At 41.9% G+C, this 21,742-nt stretch overlaps 2 protein-coding genes across 4 annotated transcripts; one reads left to right on the top strand and one right to left on the bottom strand.

Moving 5' to 3' along the window:
• Positions 1-4,118: 4,118 nt before the first annotated feature.
• LOC124313810 (thialysine N-epsilon-acetyltransferase-like) lies at positions 4,119-5,774 on the top strand. 2 transcript variants are annotated; one of them, XM_046778620.1, is made up of 5 exons: positions 4,119-4,333; positions 4,446-4,560; positions 4,632-4,683; positions 4,768-4,976; positions 5,061-5,774. In XM_046778620.1, exons 1-5 carry the CDS (start codon positions 4,257-4,259, stop codon positions 5,250-5,252), a joined length of 645 nt encoding a protein of 214 aa, XP_046634576.1. In that variant the 5' UTR covers positions 4,119-4,256; the 3' UTR covers positions 5,253-5,774. The 2 variants fall into 2 exon arrangements, with proteins under 2 accessions (XP_046634576.1, XP_046634577.1); XM_046778621.1 differs by having other exon boundaries at positions 4,121-4,327.
• Positions 5,425-20,091, bottom strand: LOC124313809 (peroxidasin-like). Of its 2 annotated transcripts, none has more exons than XM_046778617.1 (23): positions 19,723-20,091; positions 14,259-14,330; positions 13,944-14,015; positions 13,703-13,774; positions 12,865-12,936; positions 12,708-12,779; positions 12,364-12,524; positions 12,044-12,161; positions 11,753-11,958; positions 11,470-11,613; positions 11,165-11,287; positions 9,544-10,152; positions 9,193-9,453; positions 8,683-9,127; positions 8,415-8,607; positions 8,128-8,331; positions 7,629-8,066; positions 7,312-7,555; positions 7,128-7,245; positions 6,851-7,062; positions 6,471-6,757; positions 6,219-6,392; positions 5,425-6,151 (listed from the first exon to the last, which is right to left on the bottom strand). In XM_046778617.1, exons 1-23 carry the CDS (start codon positions 19,911-19,913, stop codon positions 6,056-6,058), a joined length of 4,584 nt encoding a protein of 1,527 aa, XP_046634573.1. In that variant the 5' UTR covers positions 19,914-20,091; the 3' UTR covers positions 5,425-6,055. The 2 variants fall into 2 exon arrangements, with proteins under 2 accessions (XP_046634573.1, XP_046634574.1); XM_046778618.1 differs by lacking the exon at positions 19,723-20,091 and adding an exon at positions 17,303-17,379.
• Between the last annotated feature and the right edge of the window lie 1,651 nt (positions 20,092-21,742).

Genomic DNA, 21,742 nt, shown 5'->3' with positions numbered 1-21,742 from the left:
CAACTTGGGAGCACGAAACTGACGAAGTCTACAGTCATGGGAAATTGTATCCATGACATCGTGTCCCTAGTCGTAAGCAAGGAATCACATTCAATTGATGTTCAAAAAATTCGGAAGCCAAGATTAATTGTTGCGGGACGCAACAAAAGGGGAGGGGGAGTGATGTAAGGATTCCGCCAGGCTCATAGCATGTAAAAAGGGACACTTGACTTTCTAAAGTCACCCTCGCTATTGAAAAGAGTCAAGGCCAAGAGTAACCGACACAAACTAGACCCATAACTTCCAGAACAATTTAAACCTTATGCCTTTCTAAAAATGCCTTTTGTTCATGAAAAAGCCAAGGCCAAAAGCTGACGCTACTAAAAAATGCGCCCCATTCTTCAACATTTCAAAATGTAATAAATAGAACTAGCAAGTAAAAAGTTCAAGGCAGTGACGTTCGGAGTCAGTTGAGTTCAGTCCGGCAGTTCGGTTACGCCAGTTCCGCCAGTCCCGTCTAAACTGTTCTTCCTCTGCACTACTCGATTCTACCCTATCCGAAATTCTCTCACTGACCAGACTCTTATTTCTCCTTTCATCTTATTTCCATTGCCCTCAACTGTATTGACCAGACGTATCATCGATTGCCCAGCATCCATTCTTAGTGTATTAGAAAATGTGGTAAATACAAGTATTCATTTAATCTTATCTCAATTCTTATGCTAGTAATTTACGCCATCACGCAGCGCAAGTTATTACAACTACTACTTTTTCATTGGTATAACATCTATATTGTCAAAGCCGAACTTTTATCATGGAAGTGTTAGTTTTTGTGAAAGTTTCAGCTGAAGGCCAAATACTTAGAGACTAGCTTACAGATTTTCGGCTCGTTCTTTCCAGGCAAAGGGATTTTTCGAAGGAATTGGGCTTGTCGCGTGCTGTGGTGTGTTGTCATTTCATCATGGTAAATGGTTGTAAGTAATAAGTGGGTAATACCCTGGGTATGTAGATGACATACATTTAACTTGACTTCGATTGTTCTTAGCTTCTCTTGGTTGTAGACTTGTAGTAAATATTAGCTGTTTGTTTCTAGTGAATTGCACAGTCCGTCTTCATTCTCTTACGGTTAATTATTCTGTTTCATGTTTTAATTTTTAAAATAATGTTTGAAATGCTAAATTTAGATACAACTTTTTTTTCTTTAAATTCCTGACTTAAAATTTGTGTGGTGTTGGTGTAAGGGAAATGAGGACTACAGATTTCTCGTTTGAAAGTCAATGTGGTAAAAGTTATGTGGAAACAATGGGTTTTCAATAATTTGTGGGTCTTACTTTATTATTTATTTATTAGAACTCAAATGTTCTTGAATTTGTTTTATGACAAAAAATTTTACTCTTGCAAAGAGTCCTAATCCATACTTACACATGTTCATTGGTTAAAACCAAAAAGTTTGAATGCTAAATTTTCATTTGTATTTGTTTCATTGTGTTTCCATTCAGATTTTCATGGCTGAAAAATTAAGACCAAATATCACTTATTTGATTGACGGATAATATACTATAAAGGCTGCTTAAATAGTCTTGTGCACACAATTTTAGGTTTTGTCTATCCAAGTGTATGGGAAAGTTTGAAAATGACAAGTTTTACTAGGGTGGTATATTTTGCTGGCAAGGGTTAGAAAAATGCAGATAGCAGATTATTTTATGTTTTATGTTTTGTACTAAAATTAACAAGTAAATCTTTCTTGAAGAATAAGAGTCTTCTGAATAACTATAGTATTAAAAATAGAAATTCACAATAGGTTGTTTTGTTGAAATTGGAAGCTTGAATCAGTAAGGGACCATAACTAAACAGTTTCTGTAAAAATCAATTTTGAATTCTTTTGTTTTTGCTGACTTTTAGCTCCTTGCTTTCATTTAGAATTTAAAACAATCTTTTGTGTCTAATAAAAATGTTGAATTATGTTTGTTTGATCACTTTTTCTTTTACAGGATTCCTGCTGCTTCAAATTATGATGCAGCCATGCTGATCCATCCTCAAGATAGAAATGAAATGTTTAAAATTTATTTTTGTTACATTGTTTTTACTTATGGTCGTTTTTCTTTTGGGTGGGATCTCCTTCCATTCATGGAGAGTACGCCTCTTTCAGGCCCAAATGTCTTATTTTTTAAATAATGTGAGTGATTCTAATACTTTTGCATTGACCAAATGGCAAACAGTCCTCCTCAAAGTAAATTTATTACATCATAGATCATACCAGTAATATTAAAAATGTGTCTGAATGACACAGATTTATCTACCTCAAAGTAAATTTATTACATCATAGATCATACCAGTAATATTAAAAATGGGTCTGAATGATACAGATTTATCTAATTGAATATGTTTAATGATTATTAGATTAAAAATAAATAAAATTGTATATTACATTTGAAAGAAATTGCATTTATTTTCCCACCTCCACCCACAATTCCTCCACTTTTACAAGCACACAATTTATACAAACAACTTAGGATAACCCGTTGGTTGCCACGCCATACAACCCGTAGGTTGTTTTCTACTCTCTACGCGCCATGTCTGAAGAATCCATGACCAAGGTGGGACTTGCCATTGCTGACAAGTCCGGGCTGACACGGTGACAGGAGAAGATGGAATGCACAACCTCTAGAATCCATCACCGCATCGACAAGGGGGAATGACTATGGTGCATTGCCTAACAGGCGCCTTGCGGCGAATTTTGGGCTGGTGCGACTTTCCGACCCCGCGGCATGGAAACCACGAGACCGAACAGCGCAGCCCGTGCTAAGGAGCTAGGGGAGAACAAAGGCGTGGCAGCCAACGGGTTAACTAACACTAACACAGTAACACTACCAACAACAAATGATGATCCGCGCTGACATTTTGGAGATTCCGGCACCGTTTTGATGTCCATTTTCTTTACCTCTCCTCTGCATTACCTGAATAAAGGGAAAACAATTCTTATTAAGTGACATGCGAATAACAGTTACATAATAGTCACATAATACATATAGGTTCATTGCTCTGATTTTTTTGCTGAAAACTTTAAAGCCGCGCTTTAAATTGCTTAAAATCTACCTAACAATATTGAGAACTGTACACATAACAAAGCTCACTTGCTAGTCTTTAAAAAAAATTCCGGAAGTAAACCGGAAGTAACCACAGCGCATCAACCATTGAGCTGTCGTCAAATTAAACCACATATTCGTGATCTCCATGAAATTTGGGATCGATTACGCGTGATTTAAACGAAATCCAAAATTTGGCCAAAATCGAGAATTTCCCTGACGCTTGACAAAAACCATACCGCAAGAGACGAGACGAGAACCGACTGCTTGTCGAACAAAGGATCTTGCGGTACGGTTTTTGTCAAGCGTAATAAAAAGTTTAGTTATGCTATCTGCCGCTGTGGTGCGCATCGGCGTAAACTGCGCACGATTTTTTGGCATGTCTACTACTTTTTCATTGGTATAACATCTATATTTACATTTTCGTCTGTAGACATCAACCGGTCGTCGCAGTGATTAGCGTCACAAGCTACGACTCTTAGGAAGAAAGGTCCGAACCCTAATAACATCATTTTTTTTTTTTTTTTCATATTTGTTGTCTATTAATTTTGAAATAATTTAAGCTGAAAAATAATACTTAATTACTGTTATTGACTCATTTTTTAAGATTTTATAGCTTTATAAGTACATAAGCAAAGTGCAATCGGACTTAGAAAATTTTCAAACCGTTTATAGCTCATAGTTCATCCAATTGTCCACCAGGCAGCGCTGATCATAGGCGACCACTAGCTTCAGCCGAGATAGCCGATTCCAACCATAAGTTCCCCCACCATACTAATACACCATGCATGCAGAACCATGGAATGTGGAACGTCTGAAGTGCCTTACGACCCTCTGGCTATGAAATCATTCGGCAACAGGGAGATAGCCAGCCGATGGGCCGATATTTCAGTAGGCCATGCTGAAGTTACGTCACTACCTGGTACTTTAGCCACCTAGCGACCACCAATTGGATTGCTTGCTGCCAGCAGTTCAAGTGCAAGGAAAACAAAAAACACGCCACAGCCCACAGCCATGGGGCATTTCTTGAGTCGTCTGCTGTTGTTGTGTTTTTGTTTTCGTAGGTGATAGTTGTGATGCATTAAAGCATTAGGCGCATTAAAATAACCAAAATTTGAGATATTTTTCTTTGAATCCTAACCTATTTTCCGTTACATCATATATCCCTTTCCCTTGAAATTATTCTGCAACATGATTAACTTTCTGAGAAGTTTCGACCAGCGAGCATTTAAAATGATAAACCTGCCTACAGTGCAATCTAAGTTACGGTAAAGTACATGTCCATATTTTTAGTTAATGTTTTACTGTTGCAGACACTTTTTTTGTTTGAAAATTCAAAATGAGAATTTAGTTCTTACTAAAGTAAATGGTCTTCTACAGCCCCTACAGTACAGGATTACCGAATGACAGAAAACTTCCTCTTCTGAAGCTTGATGGCTATACACTTCGCAAAATTGTGAAACATGATTGTGAAGCGATTCATCATCTAGTTCAAGTAAGTATGTAAAACAAGTAACCTCGATGCATTCTTTTTGTTCATAATTTGGTTGAAAAATTCTGTTCTAGGAGTTGGCTAATTGTTTGAACATGCCTGATGCCCCCCAGATTAGTGCCAAAGGCATGCTAGTTTCTTACCACAAGCAATAACTACCGAAAAGTAGACTAACATTTTGCGATTATTGAATTGCGACCGATTTCTCAGCTCTAGAAGCCGATGGATTTGGAAGCCGTAGGTTTTACGAGGGATTCGTAGCCGAATCCCACAAACTGAAGCAAGTGGTGGGATACGCCATTTATTATTTCAGTTACTCAACGTGGCAGGGTAAGTCATTGTACATGGAAGACATGTACATTCGTCCGGAAGACCGGAAAAATCGAATTGCCATTTCCTTTTTCCACCTTATTTCTCAAGTAAGTTGACGACTTAGTCAAGGAAGCCAAACCTATTATATGGGTGTAATTAGTATCATAAACATTTTGCATCAAACTATACAGGCGGCATTAGCTGAGAACTGCATGCGGATGAACTTTTGTGGCCTGAAAGACAACAAACCAGCCGTCGAACTCTTCCAGTCGTTGGGTGCGGATAATTTAACCCTGAAGGAAGGTTGGCACTATTATCGCATTCCCCGTCATGGCATTGAAGAACTCGCACAACCTTCAATCATCACCAAATTTAATCCTTGACTTTGTTTAAAAAAGTACCAATTTGTATTAACTCGCCAGTGCTACGTGCCTTAAAATCAAAACATTTCCAAACATATTAGCAGGGATATTATTTTTATGTGATTAGATGTAGTATATTCTCGCTAGTGGTTGTCTGGAAGGCATTTCTATCCCCAGTCAACTTGCAATAAAGTGAAATGAGCCAAATGTTTATTGATCCTTTGAAACCAAACATCATTCATTCACTGCCGAACACAAATCAAGTCAACACCATTAAGGCGACGTCGGAATCCTCGTAATCGAGTGTGTGGTTTCTCAACAACATCAAACAAAGAAATAACACGAGTGTGAAGCGCCCAATCTGCTATACACTACTGGAGGAGTGGCAAGAAGCGATGAAATGAATAACGCAATAACATTTGAAATACACACACACACAAAAAAAAAACACATTAAAACAACAGCCCCAGCTATATTTATATAAAGATGAAGGGAGAAATTTGAAAAAAAACAGGATTGGCATTTAAAAACATTTAGCTGCTGGAAAAATACTAGAAAAGACCAAATAACTCTTTCAGCTGTTGGGATTTAAAAAATTCATTTCATCGCATCAACTTTGATTGGAATTGTTGAACTTTTTTCGTTTTTCTTGCGACCGTTGTTTGGTTCGTTTGTTGAGTAGAAAATCACTGGAAAATCGCTCACATTTCTCGTTTTTTCTTTTAATGTATACAAAATAAAACAACTGACCATATTACGCCACGCCATTCAAAGGTGGTTCACATCTTCCGGGGGAGCCTTCCGGTCATCACGTCAGCCCATCATTACTCAACGTCACACAGCGGGCAACATTCGCCTTCAACTTGGCGGGGGTTCTCGCAGACTGGGCATTGCAAGGTCGTGCAACGAATGAATCCCCCCTACAAACAAACAAACAATTGCGTAAGTGATGGGAAAATGATGTTAACAAAGGTAAACTCAACGGACCTGGCAACTGCACTCGGTGCACTTGTCTTTCTCCCACGATTCTCCAGTTTGCCACGAGATGCCATCGCTGTCCTGGCAATTGGTTTGAGAATTCTTCGACCCGTGTTTCCTCCTGCTTGCCGCAGGCTTGTCAAGGCACAAATTCTCCACATGCTTCAGCTTCCTGGCCATTTTCTGTTTTGAAATGAATATAAGAGATGAAGTTAAATAATACACGTGAAATTCTGATAATTTGATTTTGGTGGTTTATACTTTAAGAGCTCGTTGCATTTTGGCCATCATGGCTTCGAGTCCTTCGATCCGTTCGTCCTGCTGTTCCGTTTGCTCAGAGTGGAAGACTTGGGGTTCCACTCGTCTGCGGGACGAGACGGGCTCCTCGTCGCCCGGGATGGAATTGTTGTAAAAAGTATCGGAGGTCGACGACGTCAGCGACAGGATGGAAGCTTCTCCGTACGAAGGTTTATCTTCCGGGTACGAGTGATCGAGAGAGCGCTTCGTCCGGCGCGTAATAGAGTTAAATTGCCCAGCACTACTGCATTCTGAAATGTAATCATTTGAAATTCATTTTTAATGTAACCCGTTTTTTTTGTTTTTTTTTTTTGTTTTTTTTATTTGTAGATTTTGTTAGTTACCATGGCAACACTCGGCCCAGAATCTCAGATCGACTTTAGGAATCTGACTGCATCCGACGAAAGTGGGCGACTGAAGATTGGGCATCTTGAAGACATTCTTCGTCACTTCAAGGATGTCGTCACTGCTGTCGCAAATGACTCGACCCAGCGAGGATTGTTTGATCTGAGTCAGCTGTTCCGGTTTGAAAACGCCAGGATTTTCGTACCAAAACCTGGAGGTCGAGTTGAACTTTCAATCAAGAATTTCATGGAGAAATAATTTGATGTGAAAACTAACCTGTCGCCGTCCCTCAGGCGACGGAATTGTTCGGCCAGCAAACACTGGAACGTCGGACCAACTTTAGCGCCATTGACCGGATCCTCTGCCATTCCTCCCACCCAAATATCCACGTTACCTGGAGCGGAATTTCAAATCTCAATCAAGTCTAAATCCTAGAATTTCATTCGTTAAATCTAATTACTAGGATGGCCGTAGAGTTGTTGGAGTTTCTCCCTCAACACTTGACTGCCGATGTCGGCCTGAAGATCGTCAAACGTTTCGGCAACAGACAGTTTGCAGTGGCGACGCCAGTCGTTGTAGCCGGGCAGGGCGTGGTCTCGACCTCTTTGGATGTTGAGAGCCGCCAGATCTTGAGCCACCAGATGGGCAGGACGGAAGAGGCTCTCCGTCAAATTGGAATTGAGTAATTGATCAGACAATCGAACCTGTTCAAAAATATACAGCCACATAAATTCAACTTGAACGCAAAACCGAGTGATTTCAAGTTTAACAAATTACTTTGGCTGGCCCGGCGAAAAGACCTCGAAGGATAGGATCGACTCCGCCTTGTTCCACCAGCCTCCAGGGAGCGAAAAAAGCGTCCTGGAGTAGCAAGTGGCCCTGAGGGATGGGCAAGAAACTGGCGTTGAGCCGCTGAAGCACCGGCTGGATGAGACCGTGACCCATGCGGAGTGCGGCCGTTGCAAAGACGTTGGAAATGCTGGCGTCCGTTTGCGGATTGTATCCCTTGTAGTGGCCCATCAGGGCCATCCCTTCACGGCCGATGATGAGCGGCAGCCAATGCTCGTACGTGACGTGCTGCATGACGGCCCCGAGAATTTTCCGGCCTTCGTGGTAGAGCATGTCTCCGTCCCAGTGCGGATTGATGACCCGCAATTCGTCGACGACCCGGTTGTGCTCCCGGAACCATAACGTGTGCATGACCAGCAACCCAGTCTAAATATTTTTAAAAACATTTAATTATTATTTGATGTTGTTTTATCAAATTAAAAGTTACCTGTTCGTTAGCACGAACGTCTCCGGTCAGGAAACATCCGATTTCACTTTCTTCCCTGTCGCGTTTGCAATCGACCGGAGTGTTGGGCGTGGCGAAAGGCAACAACGGCCCACCCGTTTCGGTCAATAAGCCCCGTCTCAGATGGCCGCTGTTCCCGTGCAGTTCTCTCAATTCACGGGCCTCCCTGTCGGTGGACCCGTAGACCTTGACAGAACCGGAAGGTTAATAATAAAAGAGAAAGTTGAAGAGGAGGGGGGGGGGGGGAATAAAAAAATAAAAATAAATACTTGAGATGCATCGATGTAAGATGTCAGTTGATTGATCTGCTCCCTGGGCAGCATGTTGTTCAAAAGAACCGAAGTGGCGCCCGAGCCGCAGACGGCGCTGTTGCGGACGAATTCCATGCAGCGGTGATGGCGGATCCTCGGGTCGTTGGGCGGCACTTCGATGGGGAAACAAGGGGCCGAATAGTCGCAAGACCTGGGCGGAAATGAAAAATCGGTTGGCATTTTTATACCAAAACTCAGTCACTGAATTATAAACGGTGGAATTTACGATCGGCAGTCGACGAATTCGCCAAAGCTTTCGGCGGACATTCCGGGCACGGCCAAATCGAGATCGTGATCCAGGAATTGACCCCACTGCATCAGCATGTGGGTGAAAACCTCGTCCGGAGTCGTTTGGGTCGTCGTGATGACCCGGGTCGAAACCAATCGGGCGCTGGGCTTGGTGAATCCGTGGTAGTTGGTGTTGCGGCTCCAGCCGACGGGCAGGTTGAACCCGTTTTCGTAGATGGGTTTGAGGATCCGCCGGAATCCGGAGTAGGAAGAGCCCCAGAGCGGCTGCTGGAAATTGTTGCAAGTGCCGTCAAACGTTCGGTACTTGGAATGGAAGCACATGTCGTTGCAATCCGGCTTCCGGCGGTGAGTCAGACAGCCGGAAGCGTTGGCTATGAGTTCCAGCTGCTGCGGACTCAGCGCATCCTCATAGGAGAATTCCCCTGTCAAGAAATAATGGAATAAAATTAACTCTTGTTAAAAAATCCGGACGGAATGTGTTTTTTACGAGTGACGTTGAATTGGTGGCCGCTTTCAATGTGGCGGCGGACAACGGCCAGGGCTCGCTCGTAGACTTCAGCGGCCCGGGCTATTTCACGGGCCGTCGCCGTGGGGAATCGATTGAGACGGATGAGCTCGCTGTGAGTCAGCCGAGATGAGCGGTCGCGATTGAACAAAGCGGCGATCGTTTCATTGACGGCCCTATCGACAGCCCGGCGAGCCTCTTCGACGGCCGACAGGACCAATCGATTACTCACATGACGACGTTCTTCGAGTCCCAAAAAGAAAAAAAATTATTCAATAAATTAATTCAGAAAATTCCGATGATGATATGCAAATGGGTTGTGAGACCCGATACCTCTGACCCTCATCCGTGCGCGGGCCACGACCACGCCCATCTCGTTCAAAGCCGTGCACTCGTAAGTGCCTTCGTCGCTGAGCTCGACGTGCCGGAAGATGAGACTGCCATTGCCCATCGGAGTGACGTGAGGTGATTGGCGCATGTTCTGGCCGTCCTTGCGCCAGACGATGGTCGGCGCCGGATTGCCATCGGCCAGGCAGATCATCTCCACAGAGTTGCCGGAAAGAACTTCGACAGAGTCGGGCACTCGAACGAAGAACGGAGCTCGACGACTGCCCGTCTGGCTGGACTGGGACGAGCCACCGGATCTGGACGGACTAGGAGTGGGTCTGGCGGATGGAGTGACTGTCAAAAGAGCTTCCGCTTCCAGCGTTGCCACTTGATTGGAAACTGTGCACCGGTATCGTCCCTGGTCGCTCAGCTGGACGCGCTCGATGCGGATGCGAGTCAATCCGATGGCCGTCCTGGCGTCCGGCACCAAAGGCGCTCCGTCTTTAGTCCAAACGAGTCCAGGCGCTGGATAACCGTCGGCCGAGCATCCCATCTCGACCGTTGCCTCCTCGAAGGTCGTCTGGTCACGTGGCCAGTCACTAAACACCGGTCCACCTTAACAAACAGAAAAAAAAAAAATGCCATCCACAAAACAAATCGATTAGTCAGTTCCGTCCGGCAACATTTTTTTATCTTTCGGGTTGTCTCTTGGCCTTTGACAGAGAATAAGTGGCCGACCACAAGTTCTTGTTGGCTCTTTTCTTCTTCTCAACAGTCTTATTTTGTTTGACTAGCGCTTCTCCTTTTTCTCCTTTAAGTGCTGGACTTTGCTCAGACTCTCTTCACCTCTCGGAAACGGACCTTTTGTGTTGAATAAACCGGCCCAGCGACCACTTTCACCACGAGTGTAAAAAGCTGCTAATGAAATTTTTCATTCTTCCTGTCCCGTCCCATCAAAGATTTGACGAATCTGATGGATGGATCGCATGGAGGAATGTATTCCGTCCAGCAGTCCAGCATACCCATTTCAATAAAATTTCATCCAAAAGAGAAAAAAAAAAGGGGGAAAATGGAATTTTCCACAGGTTTCCAACAGCCGCTGGATAATGGGGCAAAGGTGACCCGACGGCCTTCACTTGTTTTTAAAAACTTTGACACTCGTCTTCCTCCACACACACACAGCACGTAACACATAAGAAACAAAAGTGAGAGTGGATAATCAAATACCTTCCCCCCCCCCAAGAGCGTTTTTTTCCCCTCAGGATTTTTCTTTCTTTCTCTTTTAAAAACAAAAAAATTTATTCCGTCGCGTCCAGCGGCTCAGGTTCGTTGACTCATAACTGGACGGTGATGAATTTCTCGTTAGTATGCAGCAGCAAACCGTGAGCCTCATTTCGTTTGGTTGGATAAATATTAAAAAAAGAAAAGAAAGAAAAAAAGGTTACTAGAACTTTAGACGTGTAAACATGCTAATGGAACGCCTTTGTAATAGGATGACGCATCCTTCTCTAGAGACCCGGCTGGCCGTCGTGAAAAATAAAAATAAAAATTTCGGATGGTATTTATACATTCATAACTCGTTTCTCGTTTTTCTTCACCATATTTTTAGGAGGTTTGTGTCACTTACTGAGAACCCTTAACTGGGCAGGTGCTGATATCTTGCCGAGAGAGTTGCCGCCGGTGCATCGATACGTTCCAGCATCACGTTGCCTCACCTGCCTGATGACCAGTCCACCGCTGGCCAGCAATTCTGTCATGCGAAAGACACGAAAATTTAAAAAATAAAATTTCAACATTTGATAAGATCCGAAATGGATAGATGGAAAACATGTGAATGCCAAAACGCCCAGCACCGACTAGAAATAGTGTTATGGACACTACCAATAGATTTGTGTTTAGAGAAGAGAGCAAACAGGGTTAGAAATGTAATACCTGTTCTTTGGCGATCAACCGGTCCGTCGTTGAACGTCCAGGTGATAACCGGTCTGGGAAGACCGGTGACTTCGCAATCCAGCCGGGCCGACGAGCCGTCCTGCACGTCGACATCTTCAGGTGTCACGACAAATTTGGGTTTCACTGTTCAATCAAAAATCAAAGAGCCTTCGTGTTACACAAAAGAAAAATAAAAGCTCAAAATGGAAATGTCTAACTGACAAAAGGCAATTAGTCTAACCATTTCAAAGAGCTCGGGATATTTATCGGTTGTATATTTCACCTTTAGCGGGATTGTGGACGCTAGAGCTGCTGGTACTGGCGGCCGTGATGGGTTTCATGTGGACGGAACGGGATTTGACTTCGCCGGCCGGACTCTTGGCCATGCACTCGTAAGAACCCATATCGCTGTCTGTGGCATTTTCGATCATTAGAGTCCCGTCTTGAAGGACTTGATATTTGGGATCCTGATCGGGACTGATTTCATTACTGTCGGGGAAATTCAAATTACAAAAAGTGGGGAAATTAGAATTTGTCGGATTGAAATTGTTGGAGATGAAATTGAATCACTCACTTGTTGTAGAGCCACGAGATTTCCGGCTCGGGATCACCTTCCGCTTTGCAGGTGAAATAGACGGTGCCGCCGAAGGTGATTTCCACGTCGGTGGGCTCCTCGGTAAGGACTGGCTTTTCTGAGCAACACACAAAATAGGAACGAGCCAACGTCATCATAAATAAATCAAGCAATAAAAGAAACGCCCGTCCGTCTCAACTATCAAATCCCGCCCAAAACAGGATTTAAAATCAAAACAAAAATATTTTACATCTTTGTTTCTTTTTGGGTTAAAATTAAGAAAAAGAAATTCGATTTCAAAAGGGAAATTTTTTTATTACTGCAATTGAATTCCTCGATGAGGGAAGTCACGGACCGGCCGACGAGCTGATCGGGCGACTGGCAGATGGCCGCCGCCAGGGTCGTCCCTTGTTTCTCGTTGAGCATTTTGGCCAGCCACAAAATCTGGCAGTCGCAGATGAGCGCGTTGCTATCCAATCGCCTGTTATTTAACATGGAACACATTAGAAGAATTATTATCCCCTTTCCACATCCCTTTTGTAAAGTTGAATAGATGCGAAATAATAATAATAATAAGAGTTTCAAAGATGGAGTTGTATAAGAGGGAAATTTTAGATTTACGATCGAGATAATAAAGAAATGATTTTTTTGTTTTTGTTTTTACAGTCTCTTGAGCGACTCCATGTTGTGGAAGGCACCGCTAGGTATGCGCTGTAGTTTGTTGTTATGCAGAAATCTAAAAAAATAAAAATAAAAATGATAACGAAGCGATAAACAATAAAGAAATCAATAAGGAAACCAAAACAAAAGATGGGACTCACAGACGTTCCAGAGACGGGACGTTTGAGAAGGTCTCCGGGTCGAGGTGGTCGATCTGATTGAAATGGAGATACCTACCAGAGATTAAAACGAAAAAATAAAATTAAAAAATCCATTTTTCAACCAAACGCCAAATGTCATCGACTTTGTTTCTATCATTTCTTATCTTATCCAAACATCCATCAGTTCACAATCCTGCGCATAGGAAATGATCCGATTCCCTTTTATTTATTTTTCACGGCCGATTGTGTAGTGTACATAATAGTGTCCAAAAGAATTCTTTCAATTCTTCTTCACAGTGTACATTTATTTTTGATTATCTTTCCGGTGATGAAGAGAAAAAAAAAGGGTCCCCCTCTGTCCATCTATGGTCAGAAGCCTCTCGAAATTGTCTTTCTTTTTTGGAGAAAATAAAACCGATAACTCTGCCTTCGATAATCTTTTTTAAGACTCGACCGACCATCAGGATGTGTACAGCCCCGGTTCCCCCCCCCCCTGGCCTTATACATGAGCATTTCTATCTAAACTCTTGTAAGTCTTGCTAGGATGAACCGAATTATTCAACCCCCATCAGCCTCCCCCCGTGGAGGGGCCCCCAAAACCGAACCTGTGGGGGAGAGATTTCCGCTTGTTCACGCTCTTCGCTCGCTCTACCAGAAACAACACGCCACACATTGACGTCATTTCCAGCCAGAAGCCCAAAGTTCTTTCTTTCTCTACTGCACATCAGAAATTCAAATGGCAGACGAGGTGGAACGGGAAAAGATGATGGAAGGTTAAAAGACTTTTTTGGGTGGTGATGGTGGTGGGGGTTCTAATCAAAACGGACGAATAACTTACAGCTGTTCCAACTTTGGCAAATCGTGAAATGTATGCTTGTCGATCTCCTTGATGCGGTTCTTGTAGAGGTACCTTTAAAGGAAGGAAGGAGAAGAAAAAGAGAAAAAGAAATTGTTACGGTCTGTTAAACATAACAGATAAGGCGCTGGCGGCCTTGTAAATGCAAATAAATCACGGCCAATAATAAAAAGACTGGTACACACTCTGCTGGTACATGTATAAATTGTGTCTGGATACTTACAGGTATCTGAGCTCTTTGAGGCCATTGAAGACGCCCTTCTGCAGTTGATTGATGTGATTATTGTTCAACAGCCTGTCGTATTGTTTTGTTGTTTTTTTCCAAAATAAAATTCCCCGGGAAAATATAAAAGAAAAGAAAACACAAATGAGATTATCACTACATGCGTGAATAAATCGATGTGTGCTGTGTCCCAAGATAAATTATTGATTTCAATCAACATTCTTATAGGGGGGTACACACAATCAAGCGACACAAGGGTCTAAAAGTTTTATTTCATTTTCTATTAAAAAGAAAAGAAAAAAGGAAAATTCTTACAGCGTGTTTAGTTGCTTCATGTCACGGAACGTGTCGGGTCCGATGTCCCTGATTCGGTTGAAACGTAAATCCCTGCGACACAAGGACGAGAAGAAAAGAATTATTATATACCTGTGACTGGCAGAGTATAACTATGTACACATCCACGATAGAATCTCTTTTCATTCATTTTATTACAGTTGTGTCGTCACTCGGTTTAAAAGAAAATCCCGGGCCAGATGGGGAGGGACGCCGTGATGGTTTGGAACTAAACAACACCACGCCCTGCCCCGTTGAGATCAAATCCCCCGGCCGTCGACTATATGTACGTAAGATTGAATGAAAGTTGATTGGACCCACAAAAAAAAAAACATCTTCACCACACACGGAGAGAGCGACATGTTGCGCAACATCCATGACAAGAGAAAATACATGGAGGAGAACAAAAACAGATTTTTGGGTTGTTTCTCCCCCTCGCCGACCGGCCCAAAAAGGGGTGGAGGCAACAGACAAATCGTCGGGAGAAAAAGAAAATAAAGTTTCATTAGCATAGGACTGCCCGTGTCCCCACCACCGGTCCCGCATTAGCATAATCCCGTATAATATTTAGTGGCGTGAGAATGATACGACACATACGCGCTGGGCTGGGAGAAGAACCCCAGCAGGTGTTTGTAAAAAAAGGTAACCCCGTAGAAAAAGAGAAAACGTTAAGTTAAAAGTTAAGTTTAATCCACCTCTGAAAAAGACAAAAAAAAAATCACGCCGAGGGCCCTGTAAACACTTTCCCTGTCACGAAAAAACTCACGACGACGACGACAGGTTTTCGGTCAACCATTTCTAGTTGTTTCCATCGGCCGAAGAAATGCGTCAACGGCTCAAATCCTCTTTGTGTGCCGATAGATTCTCTTGTCGTCGTCGTGTGTCAACAAACGCTGACCGCAGCTGCACGCAACCAGAGTCTATATTCCGTCATTTTGGACGTTTTAAAAAAGATCGTCCGTGACTTTCGGTCGACCGACACGACTCGGACATTTTAAACTTTTTTATTTTTTTTTTTTTCAAGGCGAAATGTCACCGTGTTATTTGAACGGCTCGCCAAAGGAATTTTTCGTTGTACACCTTTTTCGCGTTCACGCGGGTTTATCACATTTTTCTTTCTTCGGGATTTAAAAAAAAAAAAATGAAAAATTTCTGGACGATTTTGGGACCCCAAAGAATTTTTTTTCGTGTCAAGAGTTTTGATGATGAAATCACGCCGAAAGAAAGAAAGAACTCGGCGTGAGACTGATGGCTATACAAGGCGCTGGCGGAGAATTTTATCTTCGCCAGCGACTCCCTTTTCTTCCCTTTTTTCTTTTCTTTGGCGTTTTGGTGTTGATACGCGCCGGGGAGAAATTTTTGAAAAGTTGAAGTATCCCGCCGGTTTTGTTTTCTTCATCCCGGATGATTCACAACTTTAAAAATAATAAAAATAAAAAAATTGTTATGGTGATGTCTTTGAAATGATGTCGACAAAGATGGACGCGTGAATAATAATTAAATAAACGATGAAACAATTCCTTCCTCAAATTTTTAAATTCAACCCACAAAAGTGTGAACTCAAAAAATAATGCCTAGGGCTGTATGTCAGCGCAGATTTGTCAAAATCAATTTTTTCTTTTGGTATTCCAAATTTTCGACTTTTTGTCCAACCAACCCCGTGGAGTTGCCATCAACTCGTAGTGCGGTAATAATCTTTCATTACCCATTTGAAAAATCTTCTACCCATTTTTCTTTTTAACGGTTAACAAACGAGCGAGAGTCGCTCGTTCGAGACTGTTGGTGTGCTGTAATGTAATTTTAAAGAGCGGCCGGGAGAATAAGGAACCCCTCGGTTCTTGATGCTTTTTCTCCCGAGTGTTAACGAGCTTGTTCTACCCAATCACCGGCCAGTTAAAGAAGAAGAAAAATAGAGAAAACCGTCTGCGTGTGTACAGTCTACGGTATGGGGGAAAGAGAGAAAGAATAACACACACACACTCTTTTTAAAATGAAAGATGAAATATAAATTCCAAATGTTTGTTGTTCCACCACGTACATCGTCGACACGCTAACCAACGGGGAATGTGCTGTGGAAACAGAACTGCGGGACAAACAACAACAACAACTAACCGAGAGATGGGCGGGTCGCTGAGAAATCAACAAGAAAATAAAAAAAATGAAAACTCATCGGTGGTGTGCCCCTGTTGGCTGCTGCTGCTGCTGCCTGACAGATATACTTGGGGTGTAATTCAAATATGGATACGCGAGTTGTTTTTGACGTTATTATACGTATATGGCCGTGTAGTCTGGCGCTATGAAGCTAACAAATCTATACGTGTGTGTGTATGTATATCTAACTGTAGATGTTGTCTGCACGGTTAGAAGCGTACCCTATCGTCTCCAAATGAACGGCAAGTGCTATATAAGGGGCTCGACTGGGACCGTCTGGGGCTTGTGACACGCAGACGAACCCTCGGGGGTTGTGCAGTAAGTCAAAAAAAGAAAATGTTTTCGTGTCACTTGTGTGCTGTAACAGAAGGAATCACAGAGTTTGGGGAGCTTTTTTTTTTAAGAAAAGATAAAAGAAAAATTCTGGCCATCGAGTTATGAATGTAAAAGATAAAAGGCCGCCAAAAAGATTTTCTTTTCAAATAGGGAGAAAATGGGCGTCACTACCTTTTTACTTCATTTTTTACCCGCAATCGCCACCCCGGTCAACACGGAAACATTCTTCACGGACATAATTCATATTTTCTTTTTAAAAAAAGGTAAAATTGTCCCCGCCCCTCTCCCCCACCCTCCTTTTTAACATTTCAAAAAATGTTGAATTGAAATTTCCTCGACAAGAAAATTCAACGAAACCATTTCGAGAAGAATAAATCACGAGTGAATTCACCTGTAGGATAACAATTTCTTACAACATATCAAATAGAGACGGGAGAGAATCCGAACGTTAATGGCATTTCTCGGCAGTGGTTGGTGACCAGCTGGGCGCTTGAATCACCCCCAACAAAAACGAATATCAAATACACACGATATAATACCTTATTTGTCAGCAATTGTACAAATAGAGAGAAAGAACAACAACAGCCAGTCAGTTGATGTTTGTCGAAGAATAAATCTGTGGGGAAAAAATAAAAGAAAATAAAAAAGAAGAGGATATAACTCATCATCCATCCGATTTTGAAACGTGAGCGGCCACGGGGGAGCTGAGAGCGGCCGTGCTGTGATACGCTCCCCCGATAGGCCTCATAGACTTTTATAGACATGTATATAGAGACGTTTTCGTCTGCCGAAAAACAACCTTAAACTACTACTGGGCTACAGGCTGCTGTGTGAGTGCATGAGCCGTCATGAATCATCAGGGCAAACCCAAACTTGCTTGTAACACAACTCGGGGATCAAACAACATTCTTTGGAAAGTTATTTTATTTTAAAAGCGTCACATTTTTTTTGTTTTATTATCTAGGCTTAGTTTGTTTAAGTATTTTACTACTGCCATCTCTTCACATCATCAAAAGTATTTGTTTTTAGTTTTCTTTTAAATAATTATTTCATTTCCAGTGGAGAGAGCCCGTTGGTTTCAAGTTACTTTTTTTTTATTTTATATTTGTTTTGTAGAATTAAATTTTTTTTTTTGGACAGAAAATGTCGAGCCGAATTCATTTCGTCAAGTCAAACGTCGACATTTTCTTTGAAACAAAGGGGTATAAAAAGTTTACTGCACCCAACCAATTTACTTTACTTTTTACTGAAATGCTTAACTACAATAACACAATGAATAGGAATGTGTAACTTACTCATGATTGCCACAAAATATTCGAAAGCTCCATCAGCACAGTCGTGAATAAAATACAAAACGAGAGAACTGATAACCTCACGTGCTCCATCGCGGAACGATACTGACAAATGGCCGGGATTGCGATTCGACCGGTGCTGTGTTGCAATTTTCAACAATGATTTAATTTCATTTTCATTTTCATTAAATTATGTAATTAAATTTCTTAATTTGCTGACCATCCTTTCAAAATTATTATGTAATTAGAAATACAAAATTGAATGCAGCGTGGGCATTGACAATGTGGTGTGGAGAGGATGAGAAATGGGAAGGGGTAAGATAAGAAGTGTGCATCTGCCAATCACAAATCAGCATTCATAAAATTCAAACAGACAAGATTTGAATGATCGAATGTGACATTTTGGTGTTACGCTTGAATTCTATTGAAATGGGAATTGATTAAATCAATTAAAAAAAATACCCGAAAATGTTCAATTTTGTTTTCTTTTTTCTTATGGGTTTATTTTGATTTGAAGTGTGTTGGCATAGAGAAGGAAGAACACGTTCTCGTGATGATGTAAATGATGTTATTTTTGTTTCCTTCCATCACGGAATGGAAGTGCGCCTGCTGCCATGGCCCGTTTCGGCAGTTATAATATTCCAGGGCCATCAGCCCATCAAGTAAAAATGGTTATTCAAATATCCATCATCTCTTCGACCGCCTCTCTTTAAAAGCAACTAGATAAAAGAATCTAACTGGCAACCAACATTTTTTCTCTTTCTCAATAGATAAATAAACGACCATTACTATGCTGAGAGAGAAAAACAGGACAAAGTCACATGTGTGGCCACCGCAGATGGCCAATAACAGTGGCCAAAAAAAAGGTGGGAATTTTGAAAAAAAAAAAACATATCCAAATAAAGCAAGTTATATAGTCGGACTGAAATAAAAATTTGCATATTCAGCTCGGATAAATAGTAGCCCATAGTGAAAAAAAAAAAGGAAAATATAATCCGACCGGATATGGAGCGCGGAGGACGTTTCAAAAAAAGATAAATCATTTGATGGACTGTGACTGTGTGTGTGTGTCGAGTTTGGCATTCATTTAATAAAAGAAGATGATCATTTCACTCGAAGCTGAAAGAATGTGCAACCTAACGACCCCATACATACACACGACCGTATGCCCTTTTCATCCGCAGCAGTCAAGTCAAACAGGATGAATATTATTCTTTTCTTTTTTTAAAAAGAAATAGGTTATGACTTGGATATCATTTCCTCGGTGAAATGGCCGGTGATTGGTCACAGTGGAGATTTTGAAAGAAAAAAAAGGGAGAAGAGCTCTAGAATAATCTAAGCTCCGCCGTAAAAAAAATAAGAAACGTGTTACGAATGGACAATCAAATCTTTTCCGTATTCGTTCGAGTGGAGATTTTCACCTTTTCTCTTTCCCTTTTCAAAATAAAAACCTCTCAAGAGTCTCTCTCTCTCTCTCCTCATTGACCCGGTAACCGATATAACGCCTCGATGCACACACCACCCATATCTACACGGCAGTCGGGAAAAACTTGTAATTTCAAAAAATAATTTCATTCGGAATGAAACTCAATTACACGGGTGGATGACTTGTTAGTTTTGTTGGTTAGAAACATTTGGGTGGTAGGGATATTCGTCTGTACACTTACAGGATGGTGGTGTTGGGCGGGACGGCCGGGACTTGATCCAGTTCGAGGAACATGCAGCGGACGGTCGAGCGGAAGCAGAGACACCTGGACGGGCATCGAATTTCGGCGCTCACAGGAACCATCAAACCCATGGCGATCATCACGAAGACCATCATGGTACCTAACAACACCTTCGCCTTATTAGCGCACATTTTGTTTTGTCAATTGAACGGTCAGTTCGGTCGGGAGAAATGTTCACACAATCACGAAATTTGTGTTCAACACACCATAGTTAAAACGACGATTAATAACCTGAGACCAGACCATCAACTTGTTTGTTAGATCGAACTGAAATTTCTATCTAGACGCGTCCCAACAGCCCGGCGGTCGGAGGCAGACTGAAGAAAGTGAAGGGTCCTCCTCCTTCCCCAACACACGAACCTTTAGTCAAATGGCGCTGCTGGTTATCCATAAGGTAAGGCAACACACACCACCCAATCGTTTTTCGAATTGCTGAACCCCGATGATTGCCCAAAGGGACAGCTAAGAAGGAAAGCAACTTTTTACCTAGAAGTTGTGTTCACCCCTCACTATAACTCTATGGATGGGTTTGTTCAGCACCCCACTAAACAAGGGTGAGGAGCAGGGATATGTAGCATGAGGAAAGGGGCCAAAAGTGTCGAATAACTGTCACCGGATGGGAAATGCGCATCAAGCAGCAGCACTTCAAATATAAGAACCTTTGACGGACACGTACACACACACAAATGGCGAGGTTAAAATAACATTTATGTGCGGTGTAGAAATGTTATTTGAAACCGATAATATGCACTCGTCTCGTCGTCGTCAACTTGATGTTGATATTTCAGCTAGGAAAGAGATAGATCACGTCCGTTTGTCCAGCCCTGCTCGCCACGGTACCTCACCAACATTTTTCCCTTTGCGGATAAAATGTTATAATAGGCTGTAATACAGGAATTGTTGATTCGAGCGGATTCCTCCTCCGGCGCATATGATGGATGGCGCTCCTAAATAAAGCGCACGGAATTCTCTCGTGCGGAAGAAAGAATAATGCTGCACACGACATAAGATAATACTGAACAGTTCTCCTTATCAATTCCACAGCTCGCTTGGGTCTATATAATATCGTTTGACTCCACGACAGTCTGAGAAATTCCGGAAGAAAAAAGAAGAAAAACGATTGCCAATAACTTGCTCGTTTAAATTCTTCACGCTCGTGTCCCGAACTCTCTACAACATAACTTTTCCTTTATTGACACTGGCATCTTTTTTAAAAAAAGAGAGTTTGGAAATGGTTACTTTTTTTGGTTATTGTTCCACGTTTTCTATAGGCTTTAAGACTTCTTCTGTACACAATATAAAAATAAAAATAAAAACCCCTTTCTAGCTAGATGCTTTGATTGCATCTTATTTGTGTGTGTGGCGTCGCTTTTGATGATGGTTATCGTGACTCAGTCTCTCATTGTTAAGCATCGACGCTATAAATACACCAGCGACTGTGTAGCTAGCTAACATCAAAGACGGAGTCAAGTTATTATACTATAGTATTTAGTGTGGACTCTATTGGGTTATTATAATAGGTAAGTACGTGAATAAATCTCACTACGGGACAGTTCAATCAATTCCAACCATCTCTGAAATCTAGATGCACATCCCCGTGTGTACTGCCTACATATAATTCTTTTCTTATTTTCAATTTTTATGACTTAATCGAGAGATTATGATAATTTCAAACCATCGCGGGGCGGGTTTTTTGAGATTTAGACGCCATGTGTGATTACGTATTCCACCAAACTCAATTTTTGGTTTATACCAGTTCGACTACACGATAGGTAGTAGTATAGACCCAACGATGGCTTCTTTCTTCTTACACAAGTTTAAAAAAAAAGAAAAAGAAAAAAAACCTTCCGGAAATAACAGCATACAAAATACACGTTTTCCGTCTCCTCCCCCCTTTTTTTAACCGATAGCACGAGCCAGCGGGGGCGCGTGATGGCGGCGAGACTCTCAGAAGCCCTTT

Source organism: Daphnia pulicaria, chromosome 9 (assembly GCF_021234035.1).
Source record: "Daphnia pulicaria isolate SC F1-1A chromosome 9, SC_F0-13Bv2, whole genome shotgun sequence".
NCBI classification, from domain to species: domain Eukaryota; kingdom Metazoa; phylum Arthropoda; class Branchiopoda; order Diplostraca; family Daphniidae; genus Daphnia; species Daphnia pulicaria.
This window is presented reverse-complemented; position numbering and strand designations above follow the sequence as displayed.

What these genes read in the sequence shown, in the direction of transcription:
- LOC124313810 (XM_046778620.1), top strand. Translation starts at nt 4,257, where the DNA reads ATGATTAACTTTCTGAGAAGTTTCGACCAGCGAGCATTTAAAATGATA. An exon ending in ACAGTGCAATCTAAGTTACG is followed by an intron (nt 4,334 to 4,445) that starts GTAAAGTACATG and finishes GGTCTTCTACAG; the next exon opens with CCCCTACAGTACAGGATTAC. An exon ending in CCCCCAGATTAGTGCCAAAG is followed by an intron (nt 4,684 to 4,767) that starts GCATGCTAGTTT and finishes CCGATTTCTCAG; the next exon opens with CTCTAGAAGCCGATGGATTT.
- LOC124313809 (XM_046778617.1), bottom strand. Translation starts at nt 19,913, where the DNA reads ATGTGCGCTAATAAGGCGAAGGTGTTGTTAGGTACCATGATGGTCTTC. An exon ending in CTCAAAGAGCTCAGATACCT is followed by an intron (nt 13,775 to 13,943) that starts GTAAGTATCCAG and finishes CTTCCTTTAAAG; the next exon opens with GTACCTCTACAAGAACCGCA. An exon ending in ATCTCGTGGCTCTACAACAA is followed by an intron (nt 11,959 to 12,043) that starts GTGAGTGATTCA and finishes TTTCCCCGACAG; the next exon opens with TAATGAAATCAGTCCCGATC.